The following is a 27998-nucleotide window of genomic DNA, read 5'->3' as shown; positions in this document are numbered from 1 at the left end:
TTGCTGAAATGCAAAAGAACAAAACATTTTTTTTTTTTAATGACTTGAATTTGACAAAAGCTGTATGTATCCCTTCTAGCCATGACAGTCTGTTACAAAGTTGACGCAATCTTCATTTTACCAGTTACAATGCTGGACATGCATTGTATTGGGAGAAGGTATGGTAATAAAGTATAGTGTACGATCTGAAATGTCAACATCGTATCATCGCCCAATATAATGCTGTAGACTACTGTGCTTTGCATGCATTGCCTACCTGCCTTGGCAATGTGAGTTAGAGGCCAACCGATTATGATTTTTCAACGCCGATACCGATTATTGGAGGACCAAAAAAGCCGATACCGATTAATCGGCCGATTTTTGCTTATTTATTTGTAATAATGACAATTACAACAATACTGAATGAACACTTATTTTAACTTAATATAATACATCAATAAAATCAATTTAGCCTGAAATAAATAATGAAACATGTTCAATTTGGTTTAAATAATGCAAAAACAAAGTGTTGGAGAAGAAAGTAAAAGTGCAATATGTGCCATGTAAGAAAGCTAATGTTTAAGTTCCTTGCTCAGAACATGAGAACATATGAAAGCTGGTGGTTCCTTTTAACATGAGTCTTCAATATTCCCAGGTAAGAAGTTTAAGGTTGTAGTTACTATAGGAATTATAGGACTATTTCTCTCTTTACGATTTGTATTTCATATACCTTTGACTATTGGATATTCTTATAGGCACTTTAGTATTGCCAGTGTAACAGTATAGCTTCCGTCCCTCTCCTCGCTCCTACCTGGGCTCGAACCAGGAACACGTCGACAACAGCCACCCTCGAAGCAGCGTTACCCATGTAGAGCAAGGGGAACAACTACTCCAAGTCTCAGAGCAAGTGACGTTTGAAACGCTATTAGCGCGCACCCGGCTAACTAGCTAGCCATTTCACATCGGTTACACCAGCCTCATCTTGGGAGTTGATAGGCTTGAAGTCATAAACAGCGCAATGCTTGAAGCACAGCGAAGAGCTGCTGGCAAAACGAAAGTGCTGTTTTGAATGAATGCTTACGAGTCTGCTGGTGCCTACCATCGCCCAGTCAGACTGCTCTATCAAATCATAGACTTGATTATAACATAATAACACACAGAAATACGAGCATTAGGTCATTAATATGGTCGAATGTGGAAACTATCACGTTTATTCTTTCAGTGAAATACGGAACCGTTCCATATTTTATCTAACGGGTGGCATCCCTAAATCTAAATATTCCTGTTACATTGCACAACCTTCAATGTTATGTCATTATTACGTAAAATTCTGGCAAATTAGTTCGCAACGAGCCAGGTGGCCCAAACTGTTGCATATACCCTGACTCTGCGTGCAATGAACGGAAGAGAAGTGACACAATTTCACCTGGTTAATAATGCCTGCTAATCTGGATTTCTTTTAGCTTAATATGCAGGTTTAAAAATATATACTTCAGTGTATTGCTTTTAAGAAAGGCATTGATGTTTATTTACAGTCGTGCAACAATTGTGCTTATTTCGCAAATGTGCTTTTGTTAAATCATCCCCCGTTTGGCGAAGTTGGCTGTCTTTGTTAGGAAGAAATAGTCTTCACAGTTCGCAACGAGCCAGGCGGCCCAAACTGCTGCATATAGCCTGACTCTGTTGCGGAGGTGACACATTTTCCCTAGTTAAAAGAAATTCATGTTAGCAGGCAATATTAACTAAATATGCAGGTTTAAAAATATATACTTGTGTATTGATTTTAAGAAAGACATTGATGTTTATGGTTAGGTACAAGTTGGAGCAACAAGTCCTTTTTCGCGAATGCGCACCGCATCGATTATATGCAACGCAGGACAGGCTAGATAAACTAGTAATATCATCAACCATGTGTAGTTAACTAGTGATTATGATTGATTGATTGTTTTTTATAAGATAAGTTTAATGCTAGCTAGCAACTTACCTTGGCTTCTTACTGCATTCACGTAACAGGCAGGCTCCTCGCGGAGTGCAATGTAAAGCAGGTGGTTAGAGCGTTGGACTAGTTACCTGTAAGGTTGTAAGATTGAATACCCAAGCTGACAAGGTAAAAATCTGTCGTTCTGCCCCTGAACAAGGCAGTTAACCCACCGTTCCTAGGCCGTCATTGAAAATAAGAATGTGTTCTTAAGGCAGTTAAGAACATAAAAAATATTTATATAAAAAAAATGTTTTTAAAAATGACAAAAAAATGTTTAATATTAAATAAATTACAAATAAAAACAATATTTTTTTTAAAATAAAAAATAAATTGCCAAATCGGTGGCCAAAAATACCGATTACCGATTGTTATGAAAACTTGAAATCGGCCCTAATTAATCGACCATTCCAATTAAATCGGTTGACCTCTAATGTGAGTAGCTTATTACAAGTACATTACTGATTGAATGATTAATATAACTTATCAAAATGGACTTTTGAACATTACTGAGTCGATCACAATAAGTTCTTACAGTTAGAGACATTTAATCAAGAAATATCATAAAAAGTGCATTTCTGGTCACAATGATTTTGTATTTCTTTAAATTAAAATATTTAGTCAAATAGTTGTCCGATGTCAGTAGTTTACCATTTATTTTTTTATCAAACTGAACAGAAAAGTGTTGTATAATACACCGAAAGACAGAACTTTTTTTTTTTTTAAGTAATGAAAATACAGTTCTCTACTTAGCAAAATGTGCCTGTAAAAAGACCCCATTTATTACTGTTGATAATTGGTCATTTACAGGAATGTTGAAGGATAGACAGAAGATTAGATGTTATATTGATAAATGACTTCAAACCAAAATGAATGTTGATATTTACAGGTCACACAAATACATATCACATGGGCTTCCTCTAAAATAATTTGGGCTTAAAAAAATAAAATGCTGATCAAATAGACTTTAAAGCTAAAACCACATTCAAATAGTGCAAGTTATGGAGTTTATTTATTTCCATTTTGAGAAAGTGTTCAAATCTAATGGTACCAATTTCAAGGAAATTAAAGGTTTTCTTAATCTAAAAATAAAATACTTGATAAAGCCTTTGTTTTAAAAGAGAATGAGAATGTTCATCAGAAGCTGTGCCATTTGTCAATCAATAGCTTGCCCAAAATCTAATAATTTTGTGTCTAAGTGTTTAGTAATGATTTTCAATTCAAAACCCTTGAAACTGGCACCGTCGCACAAAGTGTTACCAAAAATGAAAACAAATGCCCAAGTTAGTCATCTCAGGTCTAGTTTAAGGCTGGCACGGATTGGACAACCCCAGATGGAACGGCCGCCTGTTAAGAAAGAAGGGTAAAGGTATGAGTTTTAATTCTGATTTAATCTAGTTAAGTTACAGTTAATGTAATTAGATAGTTTCAACAAATAAATATAAATTCAGCTGAATACCTACCATTAAGTCCTGCTCCAGACAGATCCTTACATATCTGCCTCTGGAGAACAACAACAAAGAAAGCATTGTTATTGTTTTACAGATTTCCACAAACTACATGTCTACATGAAATCAGTCTCTTAGTGAAACTAATGGCTCATCAATTGGCATCTAAATCAATGACCACATAATGCACCTAGCTCTCCACGGCCCTGTCCAGAAACAACCCCTGTACTTCCTCCCTAGAAACTTGTGGACATGTGAGAGGATAGGCCAGTCAGCTCATGACTGATGTACTAGCCCACTGTACCCAGTAGCATTGTAATCCATGTAGATTTGATATGATTTTATGTCTTGTGCTCCTCTGCTACAAAACCAACTGCCCTCTGAGACAAATAAAGTAGAAACTTGAATTGTAGTCAATATGTCAAGAAAATTCCACCTAGCCTATCAGAAGGACAGGTTCAACCTAAACCAAATCCTTTCAGTTCTCCACAAGTGACTCTAGGGAGTAGGGGCTTCTTTCTGTACAGGGCCCAGGTCTAGTGGTTGGCTTCTGCAGGTGACAGTCACACAAACACAGGAGCCAGGGTTAATCAAGGAGGTGGAAATACTAAGTAACTCACCCCAGGTGTACTCCTCTAACTACTAACTATACTAGTAACTCACCCCAGGTGTACTCCTCTAACTACTAACTATACTAGTAACTCACCCCAGGTGTACTCCTCTAACTACTAACTATACTAGTAACTCACCCCAGGTGTACTCCTCTAACTACTAACTATACTAGTAACTCACCCCATGTGTACTCCTCTAACTACTAACTATACTAGTAACTCTCCCCAGGTGTACTCCTCTAACTACTAACTATACTAGTAACTCACCCCAGGTGTAGCTCTTCAGATTCTTCAGGTGGCGGACTCTGCAGGTGTACTCCTCTCCGCTGGCTGGTGTGAATCCAACACTCTTGGTGAGGTGGAACTGCCATCCCTGTTCGAAGGCCAGGTCAGTCTGCTTGGCGTCGGGGATCTCCACGCCGTTCTTCAGGAGCTGGATGCTGATGTCAGGGGGGTGGAAGCCACTCACGTGACAGATCAGGGTATTCTTATCTCCAAAGTTGCCAGGGTTACGGCTGTACACCTGAACCTTGGGGGGAGCTGGTAGAAATACGAAAGGAAATGCCACAGGGAGATTCATAGGTTTTCATTAGTTAAAGTTTAATTATGCCATTTGTAGGTATTGGGATACATAAATATATTAATTTACATTTCACACAGGTAGGCTATATATATATTTTAACAAAGTTATTTCCTAGTAAAGTGCACTTAGGGAAAAAGGTCTGTGAGTTATCAGGCATTTATTATGGCTCGGGCCCATACTGACTGCCAAAGACAGCAGCCATTTCATTAAAAGTGAAAGTAAAATCTGGAGGGGATTTCCAACCATAACAAAATGTGGCGTCATTGTTGGCCTATACAAGGTAGGCTATAACCTATCTACTGAAACAATCCCTTAACGTTACATTCTGGTCACGTTAAAAACTTTACATTAGGTGATATGTTCATCACACAACAAGTTACAGGCATGGCAGCAAATAGTTGAGGGTAGGCCAGGCCTACATAAACAATCAATGATTAGGATGTAGAAATAATGATTATCTGGCAAAAATGGCAAAAGGTTCATGCAAATTATTTAGCTAGGGTTGGAGGTTGTGGTGTCCTTCGTCCCACATGACATGACTATCAGGTTTACAAGAAACAGTGTTATATAAACAAAAACATTATACATTTGGTATTTAAATAAATATCCTAGTAAAAAACGTAAAACTAAAATATAAATAGCGTACAAACAAACTGATGGTAAGAAATCGATAAAGACATGCATTTCCAAACGTTGCGGTGACTTTATAAAACAAGATACTTACATTCTTTGGACTCCACCGCGCTGTAAATGAGCCCAAGTACAACGATTGACAGAATAGACTTCATATTTGGTCTAATTCGGAATTATTCGTAGTCAAATAAAATAGAGAATGGAAAGATCGGTCTGTCTGTGTCTGTCTGTGGAAATAACCTAACTGAAAGTAAGGCAGATAGTCGTATAAATGCTCTCCAGGACCGCCTCCTCTCTATTTTAAAAGCCAATCAAAAATGGTATATTTCTGTTGTTAGGCTAAAGAAAGCCTCACAGGTTAGATAGTTTATTGGGCAGGACTATAGTCTGGAAATAACCTGAGATCCAGGTCAGTTACCATAATAACAATTTCGATTTAACATGTATGTCATGAGATAATGTTAGTTCACCTAGGCATCCATTTTGAGAATCAAAAAATATAGAATAGTTGTTTTGCCTTTTCAATATTTTGTGTCTCTATTGATCTAATTGTAATTTGTATTTATTGAAACTTTATTTAACTAGGCAAGTCAGTTAACCTTCTTATTTACAATGACGGGCTACCCTGGCCAAACCCGGACGACGCTTGGACAATTGTGCGCAGCCCTATGGGATGTGATACAGCCTTAATTCGAACCAGGGACTCTTGCACTGAGATGCAGTGCCTTAAGACTGCTGCGCCACTCGGGAGCCCAACTATATTAGTCATTACAGTGAAAAATTGCTAGAATGGTTACACACCATTACTTGATCCAATATAACAATGCATGTATCTCTTTAAAAATATATGTGTATTTATACGGTATTTTCAGATGTTATTGAACAGAGTGAGGATGACAGTGGGGAAAGATAGTTTATATCAGGCAGTACGCCGGATTTGAACCCAGGCCGACACCGTAGACGTGCGGCATAGACCACTAGACCACCCTAGGCCACAATACACATACCTCTTTTAATTAAGGTTTTTGTGTTGAGTTTTAGCATGAAGTTGAGCATAGTCTACTCTACCGCTTTAATATTTCCCTGAAAATGACCCTTTGTTAACAGTTAGTGGTGTGTTGTGCTATTGCAGGTTTCACAGAAATCACGAGACATGTCACATGACGAACCAAGCCGGAAGTGGAGTGAACTGACGCACGTCAACAGGAACAGCTGTGCAAGGGCCCAAAACAGAAAACATCACACAGTATTTTAGTCTGAATTAAAGCTGGATCAAGATGACTACACCTGAAAAATATCCTAGGTCTTCAATTGAAGATGATTTCAACTATGGGACAAACGTTGCGACTGCGAGTGTGCAAATCCGGATGGGTAAGAGAAGACCCGTTCTAGTCTATTTACCTAGCTAGCCTAGCCGATGATGGTTGCTAACTAGCAAGCCATCTTATCAATATGTCTAGATCATGCCTTGCCAAATGAAATAAACGATGTGACATTTATTGTGGTGGTAACTAACTAAATGACAGAATCAAATAAATCTGCTGCTATAGAATTGAACTAAATAAATCATTATTTCAATAAGCCTACTTAGCTGTCTATCTATGTATTCTCTCTCCCCGGAACAGATTTCCTGCGCAAGGTGTACACCATCCTGTCTCTTCAGATCATCCTGACCACTGCTACCTCTGCTCTCTTCATGTTCTGTGACACCATCAAGGACTTTGTCCATTCAAGGTAAATTGTGAACTATTAGTAGGCCTGTATAATTCAATGGGCATATCTGGGAAACACTGTGGTAGAGAGGTAATGAGGGTGGGTATAATTAGTGGAATGTTCCAACAGGAATCTGTTTCAAAAACTTTGTAAATAACAAGGTTGCAAACAAACAACGTATACAAAGAGGTATATCGGCAGAATAAGATACCAGGTAGAGGGTGGGCTGTTTCATTACGTTTTTAACTCACCATGTATATTCTGGAAAGTGTCTGTCCTCTCTGGTAGCCTATGGACAAACATTAAGAATAATCTACGTGGTGAGTTGATGCCTATTCGGCAGCTAGTCAGCAAGGTGAATTGATCAGGCTACTTTGAATGTGTTGTTTGTTGGCATCCTTGTTATTTACAACGTTTTTGGAACAGATTCCTGTTGGAACATTCCACAAATTATACCCACCTGGGTAATGATATTGTTATGATGTATATTAGTAAATGATACCCACCTGGGTAATGATATTGATATGATAGATATTAGTAAATGATACCCACCTGGGTAATGATATTATTATGATGGATATTAGTAAATGATACCCACCTGGGTAATGATATTGTTATGATGGATATTAGTTAATGATACCCATCTGGGTAATGATATTGTTATGATGGATATTAGTTAATGATACCCACCTGGGTAATGATATTGATATGATGGATATTAGTTAATGATACCCACCTGGGTAATGATATTGATATGATAGATATTAGTTAATGATACCCACCTGGGTTATGATATTGTTATGATAGATATTAGTAAATGATACCCACCTGGGTAATGATATTAGTTAATGATACCCACCTGGGTAATGATATTGTTATGATAGATATTAGTTAATGATACCCACCTGGGTAATGATATTGTTATGATGGATATTAGTTAATGATACCCACCTGGGTAATGATATTGTTATGATGGATATTAGTTAATGATACCCATCTGGGTAATGATATTGTTATGATGGATATTAGTAAATGACACCCACCTGGGTAATGATATTGTTATGATAGATATTAGTAAATGATACCCACCTGGGTAATGATATTGTTATGATGGATATTAGTTAATGATACCCACCTGGGTAATGATATTGTTATGATGGATATTAGTTAATGATACCCACCTGGGTAATGATATTGATATGATGATATTAGTTAATGATACCCACCTGGGTAATGATATTGATATGATAGATATTAGTTAATGATACCCACCTGGGTAATGATATTGTTATGATGGATATTAGTAAATGATACCCACCTGGGTAATGATATTGTTATGATGGATATTAGTTAATGATACCCACCTGGGTAATGATATTGATATGATGATATTAGTTAATGATACCCACCTGGGTAATGATATTGATATGATAGATATTAGTTAATGATACCCACCTGGGTAATGATATTGTTATGATGGATATTAGTAAATGATACCCACCTGGGTAATGATATTGATATGATAGATATTAGTTAATGATACCCACCTGGGTAATGATATTAGTTAATGATACCCACCTGGGTAATGATATTGTTATGATGGATATTAGTTAATGATACCCACCTGGGTAATGATATTGTTATGATGGATATTAGTTAATGATACCCACCTGGGTTATGATATTGTTATGATGGATATTAATTAATGATACCCACCTGGGTAATGATATTATTATGATGGATATTAGTAAATGATACCCACCTGGGTAATGATATTGTTATGATGGATATTAGTTAATGATACCCATCTGGGTAATGATATTGTTATGATGGATATTAGTTAATGATACCCACCTGGGTAATGATATTGATATGATGGATATTAGTTAATGATACCCACCTGGGTAATGATATTGATATGATAGATATTAGTTAATGATACCCACCTGGGTTATGATATTGTTATGATAGATATTAGTAAATGATACCCACCTGGGTAATGATATTAGTTAATGATACCCACCTGGGTAATGATATTGTTATGATAGATATTAGTTAATGATACCCACCTGGGTAATGATATTGTTATGATGGATATTAGTTAATGATACCCACCTGGGTAATGATATTGTTATGATGGATATTAGTTAATGATACCCATCTGGGTAATGATATTGTTATGATGGATATTAGCAAATGACACCCACCTGGGTAATGATATTGTTATGATAGATATTAGTAAATGATACCCACCTGGGTAATGATATTGTTATGATGGATATTAGTTAATGATACCCACCTGGGTAATGATATTGTTATGATGGATATTAGTTAATGATACCCACCTGGGTAATGATATTGATATGATGATATTAGTTAATGATACCCACCTGGGTAATGATATTGATATGATAGATATTAGTTAATGATACCCACCTGGGTAATGATATTGTTATGATGGATATTAGTAAATGATACCCACCTGGGTAATGATATTGTTATGATGGATATTAGTTAATGATACCCACCTGGGTAATGATATTGATATGATGATATTAGTTAATGATACCCACCTGGGTAATGATATTGTTATGATGGATATTAGTAAATGATACCCACCTGGGTAATGATATTGATATGATAGATATTAGTTAATGATACCCACCTGGGTAATGATATTAGTTAATGATACCCACCTGGGTAATGATATTGTTATGATGGATATTAGTTAATGATACCCACCTGGGTTATGATATTGTTATGATGGATATTAGTTAATGATACCCACCTGGGTAATGATATTGATATGATAGATATAAGTTAATGATACCCACCTGGGTAATGATATTGATATGATAGATATTAGTTAATGATACCCACCTGGGTAATGATATTGATATGATGATTTTAGTAAATTCAGATAGTTGAATGCATACTCCACTAGGCCTGTAACGATAATGGATGAAGACCGTCAGGAAAAAATAAAATAACAACCAGAAACATTAAAATAGGCGTACAATCCTCCACCCCCTAAATAGCCCTATACACCAGTATTGTGCATGTATTCATATACTGTAAGGAGACATGTACTTTGGCTACGATGACATCAAATTACTATTATACTAATCTCTCCAGCCTGGGTGTCGGTCTGTTTCTGCCGTCTTGCCAACTCCTTATGGAACTTTCAATGGATTATGCTGTGACGAGCCCAACCAGATGTGCAATAGTATAATCTGTCCATTACGCTGCCTGATTGGCTTGGCTTGGTTCTGACTCTCTCATTGGTTCTGTCCCCCACAGTCCAGCGGTTGTGTTGGTGTCAGCCATTGGCTCCCTGGTGTTGATCATTGCCCTGGCCTTCTACAGACATCAACACCCCATTAACCTATACCTGCTTGCCGCATTCGTAAGTTCTGGTTTGCACAGATTGCGTCCCAAACGGCACCCTATTCCCTATATAGTGCACTACTTTTGACCAGGTCCCATAGGGTTCTGGTCAAAAGTAGTGCACTATATAGGGAATAGTGGCCCCGGTTAAAAGTAGTGCACTATGTAATGAATTTGTTTAACCTAACATTGTTTTCTTTCTGTCTTTCAGACTCTGTTGGAGTCGGTCTCTGTTGCTACCGCAGGTGAGTTCTGCTTTGATTGATGTTGATTCATCTTTTGAAAACTTTTATTTTATGTTTAGTTCAAAATATCCACCGCCTCTATATAAATTACATCCAATTCATTCTATTCATGTCTCAATAAATAATAAATTAGTTCATCTACTGTGAGACACCTCTGATCTCATTAGTAATATGATTATTCATAGCTTATTATTCCCCTCAGGAAATATCGACCCTCTACAGTGTTTCCATAGCAACACCACAGGCTACACTCCCTGCCTGCATCCGACATGGCATCCTATTCAATAGGGAATAGGGTGCACTAATTAGTGTCCTTTATAGGGAATAGGGTGCACTAATTAGTGCCCTTTATAGGGAATAGGGTGCACTAATTAGTGCCCTTTATAGGAAATACGTTTCAATTTTAGACGCAGTCCACGCTGTTTGTTCCCTCCTATACATTGTGAATCAGGCATGTGTTTGTGTTGTTGTCTCTGTAGTGACCTTCTATGAGTACTCCATCGTGCTCCAGGCCTTCTTCCTCACAGCCGCTGTGTTCCTTGGGCTGACTGCCTACACCTTCCAGTCTAAGAGAGACTTCAGTAAACTGGGAGCTGGGTAAGAGGCCTTAAACGCCTGTCGTAGACCTGGCTGTCTGTAATAACACCCTCTTTTTCAACAGTAGTGCACTATGTAGGGAATATGGTCAGGGTTCCATTTTGGATGCAAACCTACCTGTTAGCTTCTCAATGTTACAGATATATTACCTATTTATTATAGCTGCTACACTGTTACAGATATATTACCTATTTATTATAGCTGCTACAGATATATGACCTATTTATTATAGCTGCTACACTGTTACAGATATATGACCTATTTATTATAGCTGCTACACTGTTACAGATATATTACCTATTTATTATAGCTGCTACACTGTTACAGATATATTACCTATTTATTATAGCTGCTACACTGTTACAGATATATTACCTATTTATTATAGCTGCTACACTGTTACAGATATATTACCTATTTATTATAGCTGCTACACTGTTACAGATATATTACCTATTTATTATAGCTGTTACACTGTTACAGATATATGACCTATTTATTATAGCTGCTACAGATATATTACCTATTTATTATAGCTGTTACAGATATATTACCTATTTATTATAGCTGTTACAGATATATTACCTATTTATTATAGCTGTTACAGATATATTACCTATTTATTATAGCTGTTACAGATATATTACCTATTTATTATAGCTGCTACACTGTTACAGATATATGACCTATTTATTATAGCTGCTACAGATATATTACCTATTTATTATAGCTGCTACACTGTTACAGATATATTACCTATTTATTATAGCTGCTACAGATATATGACCTATTTATTATAGCTGCTACACTGTTACAGATATATGACCTATTTATTATAGCTGCTACACTGTTACAGATATATTACCTATTTATTATAGCTGCTACACTGTTACAGATATATGACCTATTTATTATAGCTGCTACAGATATATTACCTATTTATTATAGCTGCTACACTGTTACAGATATATTACCTATTTATTATAGCTGCTACACTGTTACAGATATATTACCTATTTATTATAGCTGCTACAGATATATTACCTATTTATTATAGCTGCTACACTGTTACAGATATATTACCTATTTATTATAGCTGCTACAGATATATTACCTATTTATTATAGCTGCTACAGATATATGACCTATTTATTATAGCTGCTACACTGTTACAGATATATTACCTATTTATTATAGCTGCTACAGATATATTACCTATTTATTATAGCTGCTACAGATATATTACCTATTTATTATAGCTGCTACAGATATATTACCTATTTATTATAGCTGCTACAGATATATGACCTATTTATTATAGCTGCTACACTGTTACAGATATATTACCTATTTATTATAGCTGTTACAGATATATGACCTATTTATTATAGCTGCTACACTGTTACAGATATATTACCTATTTATTATAGCTGTTACAGATATATTAACTATTTATTATAGCTGTTACAGATATATTACCTATTTATTATAGCTGTTACATATATATTACCTATTTATTATAGCTGTTACATATATATTACCTATTTATTATAGCTGTTACAGATATATTACCTATTTATTATAGCTGCTACAGATATATTAACTATTTATTATAGCTGTTACAGATATATTACCTATTTATTATAGCTGCTACACTGTTACAGATATATTACCTATTTATTATAGCTGTTACAGATATATTAACTATTTATTATAGCTGTTACAGATATATTACCTATTTATTATAGCTGTTACAGATATATTACCTATTTATTATAGCTGCTACACTGTTACAGATATATTAACTATTTATTATAGCTGTTACAGATATATTACCTATTTATTATAGCTGCTACACTGTTACAGATATATTACCTATTTATTATAGCTGCTACAGATATATTAACTATTTATTATAGCTGCTACAGATATATTACCTATTTATTATAGCTGTTACAGATATATTACCTATTTATTATAGCTGTTACAGATATATTACCTATTTATTATAGCTGCTACAGATATATTACCTATTTATTATAGCTGCTACAGATATATTAACTATTTATTATAGCTGCTACAGATATATTACCTATTTATTATAGCTGTTACAGATATATTACCTATTTATTATAGCTGTTACAGATATATTACCTATTTATTATAGCTGTTACAGATATATTACCTATTTATTATAGCTGCTACGCTGTTACAGATATATTACCTATTTATTATAGCTGCTACGCTGTTACAGATATATTACCTATTTATTATAGCTGCCACAGATATATTACCTATTTATTATAGCTGCTACAGATATATTAACTATTTATTATAGCTGTTACAGATATATTACCTATTTATTATAGCTGCTACAGATATATTACCTATTTATTATAGCTGTTACAGATATATTAACTATTTATTATAGCTGTTACAGATATATTACCTATTTATTATAGCTGTTACAGATATATTACCTATTTATTATAGCTGTTACAGATATATTAACTATTTATTATAGCTGTTACAGATATATTAACTATTTATTATAGCTGTTACAGATATATTAACTATTTATTATAGCTGTTACAGATATATTAACTATTTATTATAGCTGCTACAGATATATTACCTATTTATTATATCTGCTACACTGTTACAGATATATTACCTATTTATTATAGCTGTTACAGATATATTAACTATTTATTATAGCTGCTACAGATATATTACCTATTTATTATAGCTGTTACAGATATATTAACTATTTATTATAGCTGTTACAGATATATTACCTATTTATTATAGCTGCTACACTGTTACAGATATATTAACTATTTATTATAGCTGCTACAGATATATTACCTATTTATTATATCTGCTACACTGTTACAGATATATTACCTATTTATTATAGCTGTTACAGATATATTAACAATTTATTATAGCTGCTACAGATATATTACCTATTTATTATAGCTGTTACAGATATATTAACTATTTATTATAGCTGTTACAGATATATTACCTATTTATTATAGCTGCTACACTGTTACAGATATATTAACTATTTATTATAGCTGCTACAGATATATTACCTATTTATTATAGCTGTTACAGATATATTACCTATTTATTATAGCTGCTACACTGTTACAGATATATTAACTATTTATTATAGCTGTTACAGATATATTAACTATTTATTATAGCTGTTACAGATATATTACCTATTTATTATAGCTGCTACAGATATATTACCTATTTATTATAGCTGTTACAGATATATTACCTATTTATTATAGCTGTTACAGATATATTACCTATTTATTATAGCTGTTACAGATATATTACCTATTTATTATAGCTGTTACAGATATATTAACTATTTATTATAGCTGTTACAGATATATTACCTATTTATTATAGCTGTTACAGATATATTACCTATTTATTATAGCTGTTACAGATATATTACCTATTTATTATAGCTGTTACAGATATATTACCTATTTATTATAGCTGCTACAGATATATTAACTATTTATTATAGCTGTTACAGATATATTACCTATTTATTATAGCTGTTACAGATATATTACCTATTTATTATAGCTGCTACACTGTTACAGATATATTAACTATTTATTATAGCTGTTACAGATATATTAACTATTTATTATAGCTGTTACAGATATATTACCTATTTATTATAGCTGTACAGATATATTACCTATTTATTATAGCTGTTACAGATATATTACCTATTTATTATAGCTGTTACAGATATATTACCTATTTATTATAGCTGTTACAGATATATTACCTATTTATTATAGCTGTTACAGATATATTAACTATTTATTATAGCTGTTACAGATATATTACCTATTTATTATAGCTGTTACAGATATATTACCTATTTATTATAGCTGTTACAGATATATTACCTATTTATTATAGCTGTTACAGATATATTACCTATTTATTATAGCTGCTACAGATATATTAACTATTTATTATAGCTGTTACAGATATATTACCTATTTATTATAGCTGCTACACTGTTACAGATATATTACCTATTTATTATAGCTGTTACAGATATATTACCTATTTATTATAGCTGCTACACATATATTAACTATTTATTATAGCTGTTACAGATATATTACCTATTTATTATAGCTGCTACACTGTTACAGATATATTACCTATTTATTATAGCTGCTACAGATATATTAACTATTTATTATAGCTGCTACAGATATATTACCTATTTATTATAGCTGTTACAGATATATTACCTATTTATTATAGCTGTTACAGATATATTACCTATTTATTATAGCTGCTACAGATATATTACCTATTTATTATAGCTGCTACAGATATATTAACTATTTATTATAGCTGCTACAGATATATTACCTATTTATTATAGCTGTTACAGATATATTACCTATTTATTATAGCTGTTACAGATATATTACCTATTTATTATAGCTGTTACAGATATATTACCTATTTATTATAGCTGCTACGCTGTTACAGATATATTACCTATTTATTATAGCTGCTACGCTGTTACAGATATATTACCTATTTATTATAGCTGCCACAGATATATTACCTATTTATTATAGCTGCTACAGATATATTAACTATTTATTATAGCTGTTACAGATATATTACCTATTTATTATAGCTGCTACAGATATATTACCTATTTATTATAGCTGTTACAGATATATTAACTATTTATTATAGCTGTTACAGATATATTACCTATTTATTATAGCTGTTACAGATATATTACCTATTTATTATAGCTGTTACAGATATATTAACTATTTATTATAGCTGTTACAGATATATTAACTATTTATTATAGCTGTTACAGATATATTAACTATTTATTATAGCTGTTACAGATATATTAACTATTTATTATAGCTGTTACAGATATATTAACTATTTATTATAGCTGCTACAGATATATTACCTATTTATTATATCTGCTACACTGTTACAGATATATTACCTATTTATTATAGCTGTTACAGATATATTAACTATTTATTATAGCTGCTACAGATATATTACCTATTTATTATAGCTGTTACAGATATATTAACTATTTATTATAGCTGTTACAGATATATTACCTATTTATTATAGCTGCTACACTGTTACAGATATATTAACTATTTATTATAGCTGCTACAGATATATTACCTATTTATTATAGCTGTTACAGATATATTACCTATTTATTATAGCTGCTACACTGTTACAGATATATTAACTATTTATTATAGCTGTTACAGATATATTAACTATTTATTATAGCTGTTACAGATATATTACCTATTTATTATAGCTGCTACAGATATATTACCTATTTATTATAGCTGTTACAGATATATTACCTATTTATTATAGCTGTTACAGATATATTACCTATTTATTATAGCTGTTACAGATATATTAACTATTTATTATAGCTGTTACAGATATATTAACTATTTATTATAGCTGTTACAGATATATTAACTATTTATTATAGCTGTTACAGATATATTAACTATTTATTATAGCTGTTACAGATATATTAACTATTTATTATAGCTGTTACAGATATATTAACTATTTATTATAGCTGCTACAGATATATTACCTATTTATTATAGCTGTTACAGATATATTACCTATTTATTATAGCTGCTACACTGTTACAGATATATTACCTATTTATTATAGCTGCTACAGATATATTACCTATTTATTATAGCTGTTACAGATATATTACCTATTTATTATAGCTGCTACAGATATATTACCTATTTATTATAGCTGCTACACTGTTACAGATATAGTACCTATTTATTATAGCTGCTACAGATATATTACCTATTTATTATAGCTGCTACACGGTTACAGATATATTACCTATTTATTATAGCTGCTACAGATATATTACCTATTTATTATAGCTGTTACAGATATATTACCTATTTATTATAGCTGCTACACTGTTACAGATATATTACCTATTTATTATAGCTGTTACAGATATATTACCTATTTATTATAGCTGCTACACTGTTACAGATATATTACCTATTTATTATAGCTGCTACAGATATATTACCTATTTATTATAGCTGTTACAGATATATTACCTATTTATTATAGCTGCTACACTGTTACAGATATATTACCTATTTATTATAGCTGCTACAGATATATTACCTATTTATTATAGCTGCTACACGGTTACAGATACATTACCTATGTATTTTTAGAGGGTATTTCTAAACACCAAGCATGGTCTCAGGTTTGTAAGTGCTGTCTTGATGACAACGACCATAGGAGCCACTAACGCCCCTTCTTGATAAAGATTCACACACAACTGTATCCACAACTGTATGGTTGTCTACTACAGACAACGTGTAATAGGTAGCCGCTGGTGGAACACTAGGAACAGAATCTGAATCTTCACTGTGTTCCAGACTGTTCTCCGGCCTGTGGATCCTGATCATCGCTGGTTTCATGAAGGTGAGTTTCGTCCTTTTTACAGTTTCTGTTTACTGTTAAAATCGGTTTTTCTTCAAGTAGTGGTTACTACAGTAGAGGTGGTTTCAGGTAGTGGTTACTACAGTAGAGGTGGTTTCAGGTAGTGGTTACTACAGTAGAGGTGGTTTCAGGTAGTGGTTACTACAGTAGAAGTGGTTTCAGGTAGTGGTTACTACAGTAGAGGTGGTTTCAGGTAGTGGTTACTACAGTAGAGGTGGTTTCAGGTAGTGGTTACTACAGTAGAGGTGGTTTCAGGTAGTGGTTACTACAGTAGAGGTGGTTTCAGGTAGTTGTTACTACAGTAGAGGTGGTTTCAGGTAGTGGTTACTACAGTAGAGGTGGTTTCAGGTAGTGGTCGTTACTACAGTAGAGGTGGTTTCAGGTAGTGGTCGTTACACAGTAGGTGGTTTCAGGTAGTGGTCGTTACTACAGTAGAGGTGGTTTCCAGGTAGTGGTTACTACAGTAGAGGTGGTTTCCTTCAGTAGTGGTTACTACAGTAGAGATGGTTCAGGTAGTGGTCGTTAGCTACAGTAGAGGTGGTTCAGGTAGTGGGTCGTTACTACAGTAGAGGTGGTTTCAGGTAGTGGTCGTTACTACAGTAGAGGTGGTTTCAGGTAGTCGTTACTACAGTAGAGGTGGTTTCAGGTAGTGGTCGTTACTACAGTAGAGGTGGTTTCAGGTAGTGGTCGTTACTACAGTGGAGGTGGTTTCAGGTAGTGGTCGTTACTACAGTGGAGGTGGTTTCAGGTAGTGGTCGTTACTACAGTAGAGGTGGTTTCAGGTAGTGGTTACTACAGTAGAGATGGTTTCAGGTAGTGGTTACTACAGTAGAGGTGGTTTCAGGTAGTGGTTACTACAGTAGAGGTGGTTTCAGGTAGTGGTTACTACAGTAGAGGTGGTTTCAGGTAGTGGTCGTTACTACAGTAGAGGCGGTTTCAGGTAGTGGTCGTTACTACAGTAGAGGCAGTTTCAGGTAGTGGTCGTTACTACAGTAGAGGTGGTTTCAGGTAGTGGTCGTTACTACAGTAATGGTGGTTTCAGGTAGTGGTCGTTACTACAGTAGAGGTGGTTTCAGGTAGTGGTCGTTACTACAGTAGAGGTGGTTTCAGGTAGTGGTCGTTACTACAGTAGAGGTGGTTTCAGGTAGTGGTCGTTACTACAGTAGAGGTGGTTTCAGGTAGTGGTCGTTACTACAGTAGAGGTGGTTTCAGGTAGTGGTCGTTACTACAGTAGAGGTGGTTTCAGGTAGTGGTCGTTACTACAGTAGAGGTGGTTTCAGGTAGTGGTCGTTACTACAGTAGAGGTGGTTTCAGGTAGTGGTCGTTACTACAGTAGAGGGGGTTTCAGGTAGTGGTCGTTACTACAGTAGAGGTGGTTTCAGGTAGTGGTCGTTACTACAGTAGAGGTGGTTTCAGGTAGTGGTCGTTACTACAGTAGAGGTGGTTTCAGGTAGTGGTCGTTACTACAGTAGAGGTGGTTTCAGGTAGTGGTCGTTACTACAGTAGAGGTGGTTTCAGGTAGTGGTCGTTACTACAGTAGAGGTGTTTTCAGGTAGTGTCGTTACTACAGTAGAGGTGGTTTCAGGTAGTGGTCGTTACTACAGTAGAGGTGGTTTCAGGTAGTGGTCGTTACTACAGTAGAGGTGGTTTCAGGTAGTGGTCGTTACTACAGTAGAGGTGGTTTCAGGTAGTGGTCGTTACAACAGTAGAGGTGGTTTCAGGTAGTGGTCGTTACTACAGTAGAGGTGGTTTTCAGGTAGTGTCTTACTACAGTAGAGGTGGTTTCAGGTAGTGGGTTTCTACAGTAGAGGTGGGGTAGTGGTCGTCTACAGTAGAGGTGGTTTCAGGTAGTGGTCGTTACACAGTAGAGGTGGTTTCAGGTAGTGGTTACTACAGTAGAGGTGGTTTCAGGTAGTGGTCGTTACTACACAGTAGAGGTGGTTTCAGGTAGTGGTTTACTACAGTAGATGGTGGTTTCAGGTAGTGGTTACTACAGTAGAGGTGGTTTCAGGTAGTGGTTACTACTAGAGGTGGTTTCAGGTAGTGGTTACTACAGTAGAGGTGGTTTCAGGTAGTGGTTACTACAGTAGAGGTGGTTTCAGGTAGTGGTTACTACAGTAGAGGTGGTTTCAGGTAGTGGTTACTACAGTAGAGGTGGTTTCAGGTAGTGGTTACTACAGTAGAGTGGTTTCTAGGTTTTTAGTACTACAGTAGAGTGGTTTCAGGTAGTGGTTTACTACAGTAGAGTGGTTTCAGGTAGTGGTGGTTACTACAGTAGAGGGTTTCAGGTAGTGGTACTACAGTAGAAGGTGGTTTCAGGTAGTGGGTTACTACAGTAGAGGTGGTTTCAGGTAGTGGTCGTTACTACAGTAGAGGTGGTTTCAGGTAGTGGTCGTTACTACAGTAGAGGTGGTTTCAGGTAGTGGTGGTTACTACAGTAGAGGTGGTTTCAGGTAGTGGTCGTTACTACAGTAGAGGTGGTTTCAGGTAGTGGTCGTTACTACAGTAGAGGTGGTTTCAGGTAGTGGTTACTACAGTAGAGGTGGTTTCAGGTAGTGGTTACTACAGTAGAGGTGGTTTCAGGTAGTGGTTACTACAGTAGAGGTGGTTTCAGGTAGTGGTTACTACAGTAGAGATGGTTTCAGGTAGTGGTGGTTACTACAGTAGAGGTGGTTTCAGGTAGTGGTGGTTACTACAGTAGAGGTGGTTTCAGGTAGTGGTGGTTACTACAGTAGAGGTGGTTTCAGGTAGTGGTCGTTACTACAGTAGAGGTGGTTTCAGGTAGTGGTCGTTACTACAGTAGAGGTGGTTTCAGGTAGTGGTCGTTACTACAGTAGAGGTGGTTTCAGGTAGTGGTGGTTACTACAGTAGAGGTGGTTTCAGGTAGTGGTGGTTACTACAGTAGAGGTGGTTTCAGGTAGTGGTTACTACAGTAGAGGTGGTTTCAGGTAGTGGTTACTACAGTAGAGGTGGTTTCAGGTAGTGGTCGTTACTACAGTAGAGGTGGTTTCAGGTAGTGGTGGTTACTACAGTAGAGGTGGTTTCAGGTAGTGGTCGTTACTACAGTAGAGGTGGTTTCAGGTAGTGGTCGTTACTACAGTAGAGGTGGTTTCAGGTAGTGGTGGTTACTACAGTAGAGGTGGTTTCAGGTAGTGGTCGTTACTACAGTAGAGGTGGTTTCAGGTAGTGGTTACTACAGTAGAGGTGGTTTCAGGTAGTGGTTACTACAGTAGAGGTGGTTTCAGGTAGTGGTTACTACAGTAGGTGTTTCAGGTGGTTACTACAGTAGAGGTTTCAGGTAGTGGTTTACAGTAGAGGTGGTTTCAGGTAGTGGTTACTACAGTAGAGGTGGTTTCAGGTAGTGGTGGTTACTACAGTAGAGGTGGTTTCAGGTAGTGGTCTGTTACTACAGTAGAGGTGGTTTAGGTAGTGGTCGTTACTACAGTAGAGGTGGTTTCAGGTAGTGGTGTTACTTACCGTAGAGGTGGTTTTCAGGTAGTGGTCGTTACTACAGTAGAGATGCGTTCCGGTAGTGGTCGTTTACTACAGTAGAGGTGGTTTCAGGTAGTTGTTACTACAGCTAGAGGTGGTTTCAGGTAGTGGTTACTCCAGTAGAGGTGGTTTCAGGTAGTGTTACTACCGTAGAGGTTGGTTTTCAGGTAGTGGTCGTTACTACAGTAGACGGTGGTTTCAGGTAGTGGTCGTTACTACAGTAGAGGTGGTTTCAGGTATGTGGTCGTTACTACAGTTAGAGGTGGTTTCAGGTAGTGGTCGTTACTTACAGTCGAGGGTGGTTTCAGGTAAGTGGTCGTAACTTACAGTAGAGATGGTTAGGTAGTGTGGTATACTAGTAAGGTGGTTTCAGGTAGTGGGTTACTACAGTAGAGTGGTTCAGGTAGTAGAGGGGTGGGTCAGGTAGGGGTGGTTACTAACAGTAGAGGTGGTTTCAAGGTAGTGTTACTACAGTAGAGGTGGTTTCAGGTATGTGGGTTACTACAGGTAGGGTGGTTCAGGTAGTGGTCGTACTACAGTAGAGGTGGTTTCAGGTAGTGGTCCGTTACTACAGTAGAGGTGGTTTCAGGTAGTGGTCGTTACGACAGTAGAGGTGGTTTCAGGTAGTGGCGTGACTTACAGTAGAGGGGGTTAGGAGGTAGTGGGTTACTACAGTAGAGGTGTTGCAGGTAGTGGAGAATTACTACAGTAGAGGTGGTTCAGGTAGAGTTACTACAGTAGAGGTGGTTTCAGGTAGTGTTACTACAGTAGAGTGGGTTTCAGGTAGTGGTTACTACAGTAGAGGTGGTTTCAGGTAGTGGTTACTTCAGTAGAGGTGGTTTCAGGTAGTGGTTACTACAGTAGAGGTGGTTTCAGGTAGTGGTTACTACAGTAGAGGTGGTTTCAGGTAGTGGTTACTACAGTAGAGGTGGTTTCAGGTAGTGGTTACTACAGTAGAGGTGGTTTCAGGTAGTGGTTACTACAGTAGAGGTGGTTTCAGGTAGTGGTCGTTACTACAGTAGAGGTGGTTTCAGGTAGTGGTCGTTACTACAGTAGAGGTGGTTTCAGGTAGTGGTCGTTACTACAGTAGAGGTGGTTTCAGGTAGTGGTCGTTACTACAGTAGAGGTGGTTCAGGTAGTGGTTACTACAGTAGAGGTGGTTTCAGGTAGTGGTTACTACAGTAGAGATGGTTTCAGGTAGTGGTTACTACAGTAGAGGTGGTTTCAGGTAGTGGTTACTACAGTAGAGGTGGTTTCAGGTAGTGGTTACTACAGTAGAGGTGGTTTCAGGTAGTGGTTACTACAGTAGAGGTGGTTTCAGGTAGTGGTTACTACAGTAGAGGTGGTTTCAGGTAGTGGTTACTACAGTAGAGGTGGTTTCAGGTAGTGGTCGTTACTACAGTAGAGGTGGTTTCAGGTAGTGGTCGTTACTACAGTAGAGGTGGTTCAGGTCGTGGTCGTTACTACAGTAGAGGTGGTTTCAGGTAGTGGTCGTTACTACAGTAGAGGTTGTTTCAGGTGTGGTTACTACAGTAGAGGTGGTTTTCAGGTAGTGGTTACTACAGTAGAGGTGGTTTCAGGTAGTGGTTACTAAAGTAGAGGTGGTTTCAGGTAGTGGTTACTACAGTAGAGGTGGTTTCAGGTCGTGGTCGTTATACTACAGTAGAGGTGGTTTCAGGTAGTGGTATACAGGTAGTGGTTCGTTACTACGTAGAGGTGGTTTCAGGTAGTGGTCGTTACTACAGTAGAGGTGGTTTCAGGTAGTGGTGTTACTACAGTAGAGGTGGTTCAGGTAGTGCGTTACTACAGTAGAGGTGGTTTCAGGTAGTGGTTTACTACAGTAGAGGTGGTTTCAGGTAGTGGTTACTACAGTAGAGGTGGTTTCAGGTAGTGGTTACTACAGTAGAGGTGGTTTCAGTAGTGGTTACCTACAGTAGAGGTGGTTTCAGGTAGTGGTTACTACAGTAGAGGTGGGGTTTCAGTTCAGGTACTACAGTAGAGGTGGTTTCAGGTAGTGGTCGTTACTACAGTAGAGGTGGTTTCAGGTAGTGGTTACTACAGTAGAGGTGGTTTCAGGTAGTGGTTACCACAGTAGAGGTGGTTTCAGGTAGTGGTTACTACAGTAGAGGTGGTTTCAGGTAGTGGTCGTTACTACAGTAGAGGTGGTTTCAGGTAGTGGTTACTACAGTAGAGGTGGTTTCAGGTAGTGGTCGTTACTACAGTAGAGGTGGTTTCAGGTAGTGGTCGTTACTACAGTAGAGGTGGTTTCAGGTAGTGGTACTGCAGTAGGAGGTGGTTTCAGGTAGTGGTTACTACAGTAGAGGTGGTTTCAGGTAGTGGTTACTACAGTAGAGGTGGTTTCAGGTAGTGGTTACTACAGTAGAGGTGGTTTCAGGTAGTGGTTACTACAGTAGAGGTGGTTTTCAGGTAGTGGTTACTACAGTAGAGTGTGTTTCTTCAGGTATTGGTTTTTTTTTTTACTACAGTAGGGGGTTTCAGGTAGTGGTTACTACAGTAGAGGTGGTTTCAGGTAGTGGTCGTTACTACAGTAGAGGTGGTTTCAGGTAGTGGTCGTTACTACAGTAGAGGTGGTTTCAGGTAGTGGTCGTTACTACAGTAGAGGTGGTTTCAGGTAGTGGTCGTTACTACAGTAGAGGTGGTTTCAGGTAGTGGTCGTTACTACAGTAGAGGTGGTTTCAGGTAGTGGTCGTTACTACAGTAGAGGTGGTTTCAGGTAGTGGTTACTACAGTAGAGGTGGTTTCAGGTAGTGGTTACTACAGTAGAGGTGGTTTCAGGTAGTGGTTACTACAGTAGAGGTGGTTTCAGGTAGTGGTTACTACAGTAGAGGTGGTTTCAGGTAGTGGTTACTACAGTAGAGGTGGTTTCAGGTAGTGGTTACTACAGTAGAGGTGGTTTCAGGTAGTGGTTACTACAGTAGAGGTGGTTTCAGGTAGTGGTTACTACAGTAGAGGTGGTTTCAGGTAGTGGTTACTACAGTAGAGGTGGTTTCAGGTAGTGGTTACTACAGTAGAGGTGGTTTCAGGTAGTGGTTACTACAGTAGAGGTGGTTTCAGGTAGTGGTTACTACAGTAGAGGTGGTTTCAGGTAGTGGTTACTACAGTAGAGGTGGTTTCAGGTAGTGGTTACTACAGTAGAGGTGGTTTCAGGTAGTGGTTACTACAGTAGAGGTGGTTTCAGGTAGTGGTTACTACAGTAGAGGTGGTTTCAGGTAGTGGTTACTACAGTAGAGGTGGTTTCAGGTAGTGGTTACTACAGTAGAGATGGTTTCAGGTAGTGGTCGTTACTACAGTAGAGGTGGTTTCAGGTAGTGGTTACTACAGTAGAGGTGGTTTCAGGTAGTGGTTACTACAGTAGAGGTGGTTTCAGGTAGTGGTCGTTACTACAGTAGAGGTGGTTTCAGGTAGTGGTCGTTACTACAGTAGAGGTGGTTTCAGGTAGTGGTTACTACAGTAGAGGTGGTTTCAGGTAGTGGTTACTACAGTAGAGGTGGTTTCAGGTAGTGGTTACTACAGTAGAGGTGGTTTCAGGTAGTGGTTACTACAGTAGAGGTGGTTTCAGGTAGTGGTTACTACAGTAGAGGTGGTTTCAGGTAGTGGTTACTACAGTAGAGGTGGTTTCAGGTAGTGGTTACTACAGTAGAGGTGGATCATTACCACTCCATTATTTCTTCATTATCCATTATTTTCTTCTAATTAGTCATTCCTCATTAATGCCTTGTCAGTCATCCATCTATCATCCGTTTATTCATACGTCCTTAATCTATCCGTCAGTCATCCATCTGTCATCCGTCCATTCAGACATCCTTAATCTATCCATCAGTCAGTCATCCATCTGTCATCCGTCCATTCAGACATCCTTAATCTATCCGTCAGTCAATCCATCTATCCAGCGTTTAATCTGAGTCTCCTCTCCCCTCCTCCTCTTCTCCCCCTCCCAGCTCTTCTTCCAGAACGACACAGTGGAGCTGGTATTTGCTGGTGCGGGAGCTCTGTTGTTCTGTGGCTTCATCATCTATGACACCCACCTCCTGATGCACCAGCTGTCCCCTGAGGAACACGTCCTGGCCTCCATTAACCTGTACCTGGACATCGTTAACCTCTTCCTGCACATCCTCCGCATGCTGGACTCCATGAAGAAAAACTGAGCTTCTATTCCCTATTTAGTGCACTACGTTTTGACCAGGGCCCATAGGGCTCTGTATGAACGTAGTGCACCGTGAAGGGAACAGTGTGTGGTTTGGGACTCAGGCGATTAGTGATCTGCTGCTTAGCTCACAGGGTGACTTGGGATCGATTCAGTTCTAAATTCAGTAACATTTTCTTGGATTTATTTAGAAAATCCTCATAGAAAAGAAAAATGGGCATTTATCGGTTCACCTCCTGAATTGAAAACTGATTTGCCCTCAATCTCTGATAGACAACCCTGCTGTAGATCCTACCAGTGATTGTGAAACGTTAACTCATCGTCTAAGTTTAACCCCAGAGATAATATTATATTATAACCTGTGCCATTTTGTTTTAGCATTTTGGGACTGGCTGTGTTTTGGGACTGGCTGTGTTTTGGGACTGGCTGTGTTTTGGAACTGGCCTGGCTGTGTTTTGGGACTGGCTGTGTTTTGGGACTGGCTGTGTTTTGGGACTGGCTGTGTTTTGGGACTGGTTGTGTTTTGGAACTGGCTGTGTTTTGGACTTATACTGTTTATTGTTCTGAATGTAAAAAAAAAAAAAATCATGTTTAATTGTGGGTTGCTTGCTCAATGAATGATACCTTTCTGAATATTCAAGCATACGGATTATGTAAAGTTGTTTTTGGGTGCTGGTGTAAAATAGCATAACACATTTTATAGCAAAGTAGTTAATTCTACTTTAGTCTAACTTCCATCCCCTAGCTTGCTGGTATTCTGAATTTCAACACATAAAAACATCCCTTAGTTACTGCCCATAGGAATAGAAAAATCAACTCAGTGGCCAGTGTATTAGGTCCATCTGGTACCGGGTCGGACACCCTTTGCCTCCAGAACAGTCTTGAGTTTTTTAAGGCATGGAAACAATTGATGTCAAGGGACCTAACGCCCCCAGCCTGTACCGTTGACGCCAGGCAGGATGGGACCATGGACTCATGCTGCTTACGACTAATCCTGACTCTACCATCAGCCTGTACCGTTGACGCCAGGCAGGATGGGACCATGGACTCATGCTGCTTACGACTAATCCTGACTCTACCATCAGCCTGTACCGTTGACGCCAGGCAGGATGGGACCATGGACTCATGCTGCTTACGACTAATCCTGACTCTACCATCAGCCTGTACCGTTGACGCCAGGCAGGATGGGACCATGGACTCATGCTGCTTACGACTAATCCTGACTCTACCATCAGCCTGTACCGTTGACGCCAGGCAGGATGGGACCATGGACTCATGCTGCTTACGACTAATCCTGACTCTACCATCAGCCTGTACCGTTGACGCCAGGCAGGATGGGACCATGGACTCATGCTGCTTACGACTAATCCTGACTCTACCATCAGCCTGTACCGTTGACGCCAGGCAGGATGGGACCATGGACTCATGCTGCTTACGACTAATCCTGACTCTACCATCAGCCTGTACCGTTGACGCCAGGCAGGATGGGACCATGGACTCATGCTGCTTACGACTAATCCTGACTCTACCATCAGCCTGTACCGTTGACGCCAGGCAGGATGGGACCATGGACTCATCCTGCTTACGACTAATCCTGACTCTGGCATCAAGACGACGCAACAGAAATAGGGATTCGTCGGACCAGGCAATGTTTTTCCACTCCTCAGTTGTCCAGTGTTGGTGATGGCCTGCCCACTGGAGCAGCTTCTCCTTGTTTTTAGCTGATAGGAACCCAGTGTTGGTGATGGCCTGCCCACTGGAGCAGCTTCTCCTTGTTTTTATCTGATAGGAACCCAGGGTGGTCGTCTGCTGCAATAGCCAATCCATGACAAGGACCGACGAGTTGTGGGTTCTGATATTCCGTTCTGCAGACCGCAGTTAGTTTCCTGTTTGTGTTCCGCCTGTTAGCTTGCACATTTCTTGCCATCCTGCTTGGACATCTCTCATCAACGAGCTGTTTTCATCCACAGGACTGCCACTGACTGGACGTGTTTTGTTTGTCGCACCATTCTCTGTAAACCCTAGACACTGTCGTGCGTGAAAAGGCCAGGGTGGTTTCTGAGGTACTGGAACCGGCTCGCCTGGCACCGACGATCATACCACACTCAAATTCACTTAGGTCACTCGTTTTGCCCATTCTAACGTTTAATCAAACAGTAACTGAATGCCTTGATGCCTGTCTGCCTGCTTTATATAACAAACCCAAGGCCACGTGACTCACTGACTGTAGGAACGAACCATTTTCGTGAACGGGGGTGGTGTACCTTATAAACTGGCCACTGAATGTAAAGATCTGATCATTCTAGAAAGACTTGAATAGTAGTCACAGTAAAGTTTTATAAAATACACTATTCTCCACTATTGACTTAACCAGGACACCTGAGAAGATGTATCACATAGCAACCTATTCCATATATAGTGCACTACTTTTGACCAGAGGCCTTGTCCCAAATGGGACCCTATTCCATATATAGTGCATTACTTTTGACGAGAGGCCGTGTCCCAAATGGGACCCCATTCCCTATATAGTGCACGACTTTTGACCAAAGCCCTACGGGTCATTTGGGACAGAGATTTGATATGCC

The 27998-nt window shown here is 37.8% G+C and overlaps 2 protein-coding genes across 2 annotated transcripts; one reads left to right on the top strand and one right to left on the bottom strand.

Annotated features, from left to right (window-relative positions):
* Nucleotides 1-2586: 2586 nt before the first annotated feature.
* Nucleotides 2587-5497, bottom strand: LOC115182063 (beta-2-microglobulin). The gene is made up of 4 exons (XM_029743713.1): nucleotides 5324-5497; nucleotides 4284-4556; nucleotides 3421-3460; nucleotides 2587-3304 (listed from the first exon to the last, which is right to left on the bottom strand). Exons 1-3 carry the CDS (start codon nucleotides 5385-5387, stop codon nucleotides 3447-3449), a joined length of 351 nt encoding a protein of 116 aa, XP_029599573.1. The 5' UTR covers nucleotides 5388-5497; the 3' UTR covers nucleotides 2587-3304; nucleotides 3421-3446.
* Nucleotides 5498-5584: 87 nt separating this feature from the next.
* tmbim4 (transmembrane BAX inhibitor motif containing 4) lies at nucleotides 5585-26002 on the top strand. The gene is made up of 8 exons (XM_029743712.1): nucleotides 5585-5641; nucleotides 6365-6603; nucleotides 6858-6966; nucleotides 10246-10351; nucleotides 10544-10577; nucleotides 11057-11174; nucleotides 17693-17738; nucleotides 25208-26002. The coding sequence occupies exons 2-8, from the start codon at nucleotides 6510-6512 to the stop codon at nucleotides 25412-25414; spliced, it is 714 nt and encodes a 237-aa protein (XP_029599572.1). The 5' UTR covers nucleotides 5585-5641; nucleotides 6365-6509; the 3' UTR covers nucleotides 25415-26002.
* Nucleotides 26003-27998: the final 1996 nt, after the last annotated feature.

This window comes from Salmo trutta, unplaced genomic scaffold (genome assembly GCF_901001165.1).
Source record: "Salmo trutta unplaced genomic scaffold, fSalTru1.1, whole genome shotgun sequence".
NCBI lineage: Eukaryota > Metazoa > Chordata > Actinopteri > Salmoniformes > Salmonidae > Salmo > Salmo trutta.
Note: the sequence above shows the minus strand (reverse complement) of the source record. Positions and strands in the feature narration are given on the sequence as shown.

What these genes read in the sequence shown, in the direction of transcription:
- LOC115182063 (XM_029743713.1), bottom strand. Translation starts at nt 5,387, where the DNA reads ATGAAGTCTATTCTGTCAATCGTTGTACTTGGGCTCATTTACAGCGCG. An exon ending in CGCGGTGGAGTCCAAAGAAT is followed by an intron (nt 4,557 to 5,323) that starts GTAAGTATCTTG and finishes TATTTCTACCAG; the next exon opens with CTCCCCCCAAGGTTCAGGTG.
- tmbim4 (XM_029743712.1), top strand. Translation starts at nt 6,510, where the DNA reads ATGACTACACCTGAAAAATATCCTAGGTCTTCAATTGAAGATGATTTC. An exon ending in TATACCTGCTTGCCGCATTC is followed by an intron (nt 10,352 to 10,543) that starts GTAAGTTCTGGT and finishes TCTGTCTTTCAG; the next exon opens with ACTCTGTTGGAGTCGGTCTC. An exon ending in TTCAGTAAACTGGGAGCTGG is followed by an intron (nt 11,175 to 17,692) that starts GTAAGAGGCCTT and finishes ACTGTGTTCCAG; the next exon opens with ACTGTTCTCCGGCCTGTGGA.